The 10,186-nt window shown below is 37.5% G+C and overlaps 1 protein-coding gene and 2 pseudogenes across 2 annotated transcripts in view; 2 read left to right on the top strand and 1 right to left on the bottom strand.

Moving 5' to 3' along the window:
• Positions 1-10,186, bottom strand: part of LOC105033642 (uncharacterized) — a 27,412-nt gene extending 17,226 nt beyond the window's left edge. The window contains exons 1-4 of one of the 2 annotated variants that reach the window (XM_010908523.4): positions 9,864-10,186; positions 8,337-8,424; positions 5,451-5,750; positions 4,765-4,923 (exon numbers count right to left, since the gene is read on the bottom strand). In XM_010908523.4, coding sequence (XP_010906825.1) covers positions 4,765-4,923; positions 5,451-5,750; positions 8,337-8,424; positions 9,864-10,114 — 798 coding nt within the window. In that variant the 5' untranslated portion in view covers positions 10,115-10,186. The remainder of the gene's footprint in view (positions 1-4,764; positions 4,924-5,450; positions 5,751-8,336; positions 8,425-9,863) is intronic. The other variant, XM_010908525.4, reaches the window with a different exon arrangement.
• On the top strand, positions 404-2,538 carry LOC140851965 (uncharacterized; annotated as a pseudogene).
• Positions 2,464-3,628, top strand: LOC140851964 (uncharacterized; annotated as a pseudogene).

The following is a 10,186-nucleotide window of genomic DNA, read 5'->3' as shown; positions in this document are numbered from 1 at the left end:
AAGTTAGTTTTGAAATTAAGAATAATGTTTAGAATAATTCAAAACAATTGAAATATTTGAATCTACCTTGAGATTTTTTTGAAATTCTTTTTGTAAATATTTAAATAATAAAAAATATTATCAAATAAAAAATATATGTAATTAGTGTTATATTACAGTTAATTCAAAATAATTAGTATTTTGTTATACCTGCAGAAATAAGTAAGAAGAAAGATCCAGAGTGTGACATCGGTTGGGATCATGGCGAGATACTCTCGGCTCGACATTATTGGAGATGCAAATGGTGCAACACAGAGTTCAAGGGAGGAGGGGTGATTAGGTTGAAGCAGCATCTGGTTGGTGGTTATCCTGATGTGTTCATGTGTCGAAAATGTCCACAAGAGATCCGACAATTGATGAAAAAGTACTTTATTGATTCGAAAGTAGCGAAGGAAAGGGCAAAGCAAAAAAAATCGAAGTAGACCGTCGAACTGCAGAGCCACCTTCTTATCACTCTAGAGAGTCAGAGGAGGCTTCTGCTCCAGATGATGAGACACAGATTGAGACTGTCATTCAAACGAGCTTGGCGGATCAGTACCGGCAGGAAGAGATGGCTCGGTACATAGAGCGATTCGAACCATCATGCTACGAATCAGGATCTGGATCAGCGACTGGTGGAGGAGAATTCGAGTTAAAGAGGACTACCTCAGTCAGAGAGCCTGATGATAGAGGAAGCAGATGCAGCATATCTTCTTTGTTGGGAGCTTTTGGCAATAGGAGGAGATCCTCCAGAGATATTCCAGTAGGAGCCAGCATTCAGGATTTGGATTCACATGCTTTGTCCAGTAAGGATCCAAAGCAGCAGAGAATTGACAGTATGCTGAAAAAAGATAAAAAGAAGAATATGTGGTGAGCTATTGGATCATGATTTCATTTCAGTCATATTCCAGCAAATGCAGTAGCCAATCCTTACTATCGATCTGCTATTTCAACCATAGAAGCTACCGGCCAGGGTGTAGATCCTCCAGGACCTAAAGACATCTATGGTCAGCTTCTTGACAGCAACAAGAAGGATCTGTAGAGATGGATTGCTTCTTACAAAAATAAATGGCCTACATACGGTCTGACAGTGATGTGTGATGGTTAGACAGGTCCTACTAAGCGAAGCATCATTAAGTTTTTGACATACTGTGATGGAAAAATATTTTTTCACAAATCAATTGCTGTTTCAGATAAGATGCACGATGCCACATATATCCTTGGTCTGATGGAGGAGGTGATTGATTCAGTAGGTAAGCAGCATGTTGTGTAGGTCATCACAGATAACAGACCACAATATAAGGCTGCCAGAGAGTTGCTGATGGAGCAGCGACCACAGATATACTGGACCCCATGTGCTGCACATTGCATTGATCTTATATTGATGGATATCAAAAAGATTCGCAGGGTGCAGCAGGTAGTGGAGATTGCCCAGACCATTACTAGATTCATCTACAACCACACATGAATTTTTTCATTAATACAGATGTATACTGAGGGGGAGATCTTACAATCGGGTATCACACGGTTTGCTACCAACTACATAGCACTTGATAGTCTTCTTCAGAAGAAAGCAGCCCTACGTCAGATGTTTGTCAATACCGAGTGGCAGAAGAGCAGATATGCGAGGACCGGCACTGATGGAAGTCATGTGGAGAACTTGGTGACGAGTCAGTCATTTTGACAGCGGACTGAGAAGGTAGTGAAGGTTATCAAGCCTTTATATGAAGTGCTTCGCGCCGTGGACAGCGAGAGGTATCTCTAGATGGGCTTCCTATATTACATGATGGAGAAGACAAAGAAACAGATCGGTGAGAATGATCCCAAGTATGCTCAAGAATTCATTAACATCATTGAGCGCCGTTGGAACTATCAGGTGGACAGAGATTTGCATCTACCTGATAAGTTTGGATTCAAGAATGTTTTAAAATATTTTTTCGAAACATGAAAATAAAAATGTGCTTAATCAGTCTTGAAATTTATCTGCAACTTATTACTTGAATCCGAGATTTCAGTATAGTATTCCGGAGATAGATATGGACAGCGAGCTTCTTGCTGCTCTTCGCAATGTCATATATAAGATGGTGTCCGATCCAGAAATCGCATCGTTATGTCTGCAAGAGGTATACTAGTTTAAAACAGATGTAATTATTCAACTGAATTCGATCTGATATATTTATAAATAATAAATATATTTTATTTCAGACGAAATAATTTAGAGAGGGATCAGACAGTTTTGGAGTCCCATCAGCTGTCGTAAGCAAAAAGCAGATAAATTCAGATAAATTACATATCAATAATGAGCAATATAGATTGATATGTAATTTTGTTTAATAATATCATCAAATTTGATATGTAATTTTGCTTTTGTAGCTGAATAATGGATTCATTTTGGAACGTCAGTAGAAAATTTGAGACATATAGCTGTCCGTATTCTTTCTCAAATAGTCTCTGGTAGTGACTGTGAGCGTAATTGGTCCACTTTCGCCCTTATCCACAGCAAACAGAGAAATTGTCTGACACAAAAATACCTCAACGATCTTGTATGTGTTCGCTACAATCTAAGATTGAGGCTAAAATATATTCAAGAGAAAGTTCAGTTGAAGTACACTGATTCGACGCTGGATGATTATGCCGACGAGGATGATGATCCGATCATCGGATGGCTTGCAGGTCAGCAGCAGAAGCCAAAGCTAGATGAGCTAGGGTCTCCTCCACGACCAGCCAGTGTGGTAGCGAGGGAGATCAGGGTGGATCCAGGGCAATGGACAGAAAAAAATATTTCACATAGGATTCCAGCTGATCAGCCACAATCTGAGGAGACACAAGGGACTCATTCATCACATGACTCGCTGTCCGATACATCTTCCTAGAGATTCGAGCGAGAGATGTATAGGCGATCCTCCCGACAGCCAGCAAGAAGGCATCCATCCTCCCAATCACAGAAAACTCAGTCACAGAGGGGCACAAAGAAAGGAAAAGACAGTTGTACGTGCACCACTCTCGAGAGTACAGAAGCTATCTGGTTCAGATACGGACACCAGAGAGAGTGATGATGATACTGGTAGTAGTAGCCATGGATCTGATGATCAGAGAGGAACTGGAGGACAAGAGACCGTTTATGACTCAGCCACAGGGTGATATTCGATTCACCGGTGAGTCTCAGTTTACGCATGTCATACAGGATAGAGATCATGGTGGATGAGTCAACAGAGATCGTGAAAAGCCAATTTCATATAGACGACGGGCTCCTAGAGGTCGTCCAGCACATGATGTAGCTGCGGACGATCTTGCATGTGGAGTGAGATCCATGGATGTATCTGGATCATCCTCGCATTATGGATCCTATTATCCACAGCCACCTTATGATCCATATACATATGGTGCATCCGAGGCATCATCTTCTAGTGGTTACTACCCTATGCAGTCTGGAGCATCTTACGGATTAGATTTTGCTACTGGCATATTTGGATGGGCTCCTCCACAACTGTACCATCATTTCGAAGATACTTCTCAGAGCCAGAATTTTAGCGAGAGGTCTGAGATGTCTTACAATCCAGAGAGGATGCCTTATGGGATGATAAATATTCGAGAGTACGGTGCAGCTTGACTAGAGGGTTGGACTGATGTCCATTCAGACTATGTTGATGATCCAGACATCTACGAGCGTCACAGACACTCGACAAGAAATTAAATGCAGAATACATCTTAAGATTCGCATATCAGTTATTACGCTTTGTACTTAAATATTTAAATATATTTTAAAGTGTATTTTATATATTTTTTCTTTAGTTTTAAGATGACATAGTTGAAATATAATGTAAATAAATATATGTTTGAAATTTTGGATCAAGAATCTTTGTACCGCAACCTAACTCCAAATTGAACCCAAATATGTTAATAATATGCAATATAATGCCATTTTGAGGTTGTATTTATCAATTATTAACTTCAAAAATCCCCAAAAAAAATTTGAAAATCGAAAAAAAAATTATGTACCGATACCGGACTGGTACGCCTTGGCATACCATGTGTCGGTACGGTACCGTACCGGTCCGGCACCGGCATGCCGTCCGGTACCGGTACAGCGAACCTTGCCTAATAGTCTTATGTAATGCATAATTGATAGTAATTATTGTGCTGTGGTTGATTATTTGATTTGTTATATTTGATATTTTCCATGCCATACCTTTTATTTGTGCATAAATTTGAATTATAATGCTTTCTAGATTTTTTCTACGTCGATAGTTAATCGTTGAATATGCTTAATATCATGCATTCATTTTTATTTACATGTGTGTTTATTTTGCACGTCACTTTGTCAAGGTGTGCAGCTTGCTTTCCCCCTTGCATCTAGGGCACCAAGAGACCTTGGCACCTTTCTACAACTTAAGCCTTTGACAACATTATTAGCTTAAACTATATTTCTTGCATGCTCACAAATATGCTAGCATTTTGCTTATAGATTTAATGTAAAACCAAATTTAGCCACATTAAGTTGCTTTCAATCACCGTGTCAGCAGACAGATGCTATGCTACAATAGATAGTTGATTGGACAATATAAAATGAATTTTCCTCAAAATTCACAGTTTCAACAACGTCTCGGCTAGGTCACCTACAAACAACTCAACTCACAAGTGATTTTTAAGTAACCAGTCAGAATATTTTCTAACATGTTTGATAGGGGAAAAAAAAAACTTACCTTTAAATTATATATATGTTAAAGGGATCCATTATTGCCATACCTTGTAAGTTTCACAAGTGTCATAGAAACGTAGACAAATGTCACTGGCACGGCTCTCGCTTAGCACAGAAAAAGCACGATGCCGCCCTGGTCCAAGGCTTCCTTTCCCAGAGAACAGCCCCATGCCAAATGCCACAGCACTAGCTGAAGCACGAGGAACCTGTATCATCCAAGGCATAAAAACTATGACAATTATCAATACCACATTAACACATTATCAATTGATAGAGTAAAATTAACAATTTATGAAATACCATACTCTTAAAACATACATGAGATATTGTTTTGTAACTTCAACCAGATTTGCACATAAGATGGTACAAAACTTTGTTGGAACATGCACACATTCGGCCATCATCATAGTTTTTATTAGGAATTTCATATGCATGGACTTAGCTATTATTATAGTTTTAGCCTTACAACACATGACCTTTCAAATTAATAATCTATGATCATGGGTCATGGTTCTTCAGCGAAGGATGCAACAAGATTCTCACTGAATTTCGTTTCCGAAAATTAAATTCTTATCAACATGAATCAAAATGGTCACTGTAAGGAGAAAAAAATTCATTACATATAAAGAGACAGTCATGCATGCTTGAATAAAAATGCATTTCCAGACAGGAAGATTGTTGATATGCTAGTTGTTATTTAAAAGAAAAAAAAAAGGAGTCAGATCAAACTGACCTGGGTTGCCCTTACTGAGTAAATATCAGGGTGATATTCCTCCTCAAACAATTCTGGAAATCTTTCCCTCACTCTAAGTCCTAGATGGTATAATTCATCTTCCCCTTTGCTAGTTAGCTCACCACCTTTCTGTCTTCCTTTCCAAGGGGACTGCCACCCTGATAACCACTTTGGAATCTTCTGCAAGGAAGAATCTTTTTGTGACCCCCTTGCATCATTCAGAATAGTATCCAAGCGAATAGCCAGCTGATCCAACTCTTTGATGCGTTTTTTAGTCGGAGAGCGGGTTCCATGCCTTGCCTGTGATAAAAACATTCAGAATTTATGCAGGTTAGTTCCATCTTACAGCTAATTTAAGATTAGACATCATCAAAATCAACACACAATTGTGACATAACACAAAAGTATATCCTTCAGTAATTAAAATAATTTAATTGAACAATTCCCAATTTCAAAAAGTGTTATGAAAGTGACATCTATAGAAAACATTTCAGTCTTGTGTAATAAGGTAAAGGAATCAGAGTAAGCATATGAAATTACAGAGAGATAAAACAAATGTTCAAAAAATACAGCAATCATATTGTTGATTTGTTGTCATGGTTGAGGCAGATAGAAACCCAGTAAAAACCAAAAGTTGACCTACCTTTATGCACCAAAAACAGAATCTCATCAACTAAAAGCCATAAACTATTAAATATGGTAAAATTATTATGTAAAATGGGGATGAAAGAAGTGAATCAAAAGGATTCATGAGCTCCGTTTAAGATAACAGCATCTTGTGGAAGACTTAGAGAATTTCAAGCAGGCTCCGCATAGCCAGAGAAACAATCAACACTAAAGTTAACAGCATCCATTAAGAAAAAAGACATTAAACTGACAGCTTTCATCGTAATAAGAAATCATCTAAGAACTTCCTATCATGTGAGCATTTATTACCAATGCAATATGGAGTCATGAGATAAAGGCACTTAAATAAACAATAAAAAACCTGTCATGAAAGTGATGCCAATAGAATATTTCAATTTTGTCATCATGCAAAAGAAAAAGATCTCTTCTATACAACAAAAGAAGCAAACAAAAATGTGGAAATTGAAAACAGTTATATAGCTGAGATAGAAGCTGGTTGAGGAAGAGAGAAACATTCCTAAATTGGGGCATACACTAATTTAAAAAAAAAAAAAAGAAAAGTGATATATGTCCACGTACTAAAGTTGGAAGCTCCCAGTTCTCCTTTCTATTAAGTACTTGGCTACCAACTGATTAATTGAAAGTTATAAATTCTGAAAGCAAGTACAGTTCCAAAAGTATGGCTTATTTTTTCTTCTAGAATGAGGAATTAATATTCAGGAGCTCCATCTAAAATAAACTGTAGTCCAACAATAGCAACAGAAGTTCTGCATATTGCATTGTGTGGATAGTTTAAGAGGGTATCAGTCTTCAGACTCCCTTTACCTACACTCAAGAAGATCAAGAACATGGACATATAAAGAAATTTATCAGTTTCCACTGCGATAAGCAATTACCAGAAAAACAACTAAGAAATTTGCAATGCTGTAAACAATTCTGAGAACTGCGATTAATAGAATTTCCGCCCATAACATGCATTAACTGGAAACCGCTAGGGTTTCACCAAGCATTCCTTCAAACGAACTACACGAAGCAATCTTGTGATCTTAATGCATAGAATATGTACATGGCAACAATAAGCATTAACATGGTTGTACTAAAATCAAACAAGTCTAACACCTAGAGGAAAAAATCTTGAACTACTAATCATATATTAAGTCATCTTAGCATATTTTATTAATAGGTAATGAAAACCATTGCAAAAGATTCACGAACTTTTTTTTCTAAATCTTTCGGAGTGATACCTTTTTTTTCTACATACTTACCTACCTTTACACCGGAATTATAATAAAATTTTGCAATGTGACCATGGTCGATACAACTCTGATCTCACTTAGCTGAATGGAAGGACTATAAGACTCCAGATGAATCGAGTTTCTTCAAATAAAGTTAATATCTTGTCAACATTAAGGAATTCTCAAAATTGGCCAGCAGAAGTGGTAAGATAAGTCCATATCCCAGTAACGGAATGTCTGATAACAAATGGCATCAATTGCTTAAAAATGTCAAATCATAGGAAGCAGGCATAGTTACAATGCACTGAAATTATCATAGCGCAGAAGAAGCGAAAAGGGTCATCTATATCTGACAAAGACCACCAAATAACATCTACTGTTTGGTTGATGCAATCTGACCTAGTGTTCAAATAAGCACAAAATATTTATATCTGAAACATATTCCAGATTTGAATTTTTTTTTGGTCAACTGAAAGGAATCTTCATGATCAAATATTCAATAAGGCTAAATCGATGATCAAAGAGAAAACCCTCAAGCCTCACAACTACTTGGAGGAGGTTGGAAAACATTTATTGAATTGTGCATTAGCCTGCAACACCGAAATGAAATATTATGTTGCATGAATCTAGAATCCCATCTAAACCACAATGAAACATATAGCATCCAACTAGGAAAGATATTTTGACTATAAATAATCTAACAGAATTCATAGTTCTTTTGTCAAAAGTTATGGGAGATATATGTCAGTTACCAAGATATGTTTATGATTGGAAAAGATAACTCGACAATAAGTAATAAAAAGGGGCATCCACTGTGAGGTCTGAGGAGGGTTAGATGTATACAGCTTTACCCCCACTTCACAGGAATATATTTTCGTGTTTCAAACCTGTGACACCCAAATCATATGGAGTAACCTTAGCATTGCACTAAGGGCCACCCTCAAATTAATCAATAGCAAGAAGTCATCAAAGTAAATGAAAATCTAATATCAATAGTAGTTTAATTTTCATGATAACAATTTACCACAAGATTTAAGTGGATTGCTTTGCATCCATCTGGTATAGCAGAAGGCACAAAATTGGCATTGTTGGAGTCTTTTACAGCATCGTATCTGCACAATAATAGAAAATACAGGTTATCCTGATTATGAATAATAAATTTAGGCAAGGTATGGCCATTTTTATGAAATACCAATAGCAATACCATACAAAGAAGTTTAGCAAGAAAGCCTAATAAGTATGATCTTAATTTTTGAAATTGCTCAATTTTATATAACTAAAGAAGCATTTGTGGCATAGACATCATGGAAAGTTCTTCTATGCTTTCTTCTAAACATTCTCGATCCTGCTTTCTAATGAGATGATATAGCCATAATCTTACCAAAAGAGATTAACCTAAATAGCTAACAGACATTGCACTTATCTTCTTCTGAAAAATAATCGCAATGCCAGCTGCTTGACTTTAAAGCATTTATTTCATCATTATATAGTACCATTTTAATGTTTAAATGTAAAATATTAAAGATACAAACATAAATGACAGGCCATATCCTAATTACTTAGACATTTTAGACCCTACTTCAACATCAGTCCAGCTGTCCAACGTTGAAAATGTCTAAAAACCCTTTCAACTGCCTCCATCCAAGATTTGTTTGCCCTTATTTCCTCTTTTCTAGCCCTTCAATCTGAATTTGAGATCTATACTTAGAGAGAAATTTTGACCAACAATCTCAAATAGTTTGCTATCATGCTTTTCACTTACTCATTGTCTTCAAACATAATCTCTAAAGGTTGCTACCCCTATCAGTTGAACAATTAACACAAAGAAAATGTGACCGTACTTAATGCAGGAAATTTTCATTAGTGTCTCCTTTGTATGAAAAAGCAGAAAATAACGTAGAAACCGGGCATGATAGGCTGCTATTAAAGAGGAAAGAAAGTCGAACACTTCTTGTTTGCAACCCTATTTACTCATATCCCTCTCTTTCTATGTGTCTTCAGCATCAATCTGGAGCCCTTACACCCGCTGACTTGGGGCAATTGTACAAGCACTTTCCTTACTACGTGCTTGTAATACCTTATCATATCAATACGAGGGTTAGCTCTGCTCCCCTATCTCTCAAGAACAAGAAACCGAACTCTCAACACAAAAATTCATCAAGAAATAGGAAGACCTAAATCAATAAAAAGAAAGTAAGACCCAAATCAAGATGATCATGGCCGCGATAGAATCAACAAATTAATCCCACGCGCACTCTTCTTTGCATAAATTTAAAGGAACATAATGAAGGAATATTTCTTCAATTCGTTCCAAGAAGCCCTTTGATTTCAAATAAACCGCATACAATTCCGTCACCAGCCAAAAATGAGGCAAGAAAACAAGAGCCGAGAACAAACACGACGGAACATGAAATCAACAGTAACGCTAAACGATCTTCATACGAAGAAACAAAATTTCAACGGAAAAAAAAGGGGAAAAGCACGAAACAGGCTAAAGGTTCCTCCAGGAAAGGAATGAAAGAACAGACTGAGAAAGAGGGAGCAAGGGGACCTGGTGACGGTGGAGAGGTGCTGCCGGACGTCGAACGATTCGCCGGCGGACGGGTGGAGGAGGAGGAGAGAGGGGGCCAGGAGAAGTACGAGGAAAAAGGTGGAGAAGGCGAACGCCATGCTTCCTTCCTGGCAAGCGGTGAGGAAATAATCAGTTGAGAAATCGATCTGACGCCCTTGTAAAGAGCGATTCCTTGGCTTCTTTTTCCCCCCGCGAAGAAAGAACCAGGAGAAAGCAAAGGCAGGACACATGGAACCGACCAAAAACCGGATGGATGGTGACCCGATATAACAGATCTAAAACGTGGGCACGTTTTAGGCGGA

This window comes from Elaeis guineensis, chromosome 10 (genome assembly GCF_000442705.2).
Source record: "Elaeis guineensis isolate ETL-2024a chromosome 10, EG11, whole genome shotgun sequence".
NCBI lineage: Eukaryota > Viridiplantae > Streptophyta > Magnoliopsida > Arecales > Arecaceae > Elaeis > Elaeis guineensis.
Note: the sequence above shows the minus strand (reverse complement) of the source record. Positions and strands in the feature narration are given on the sequence as shown.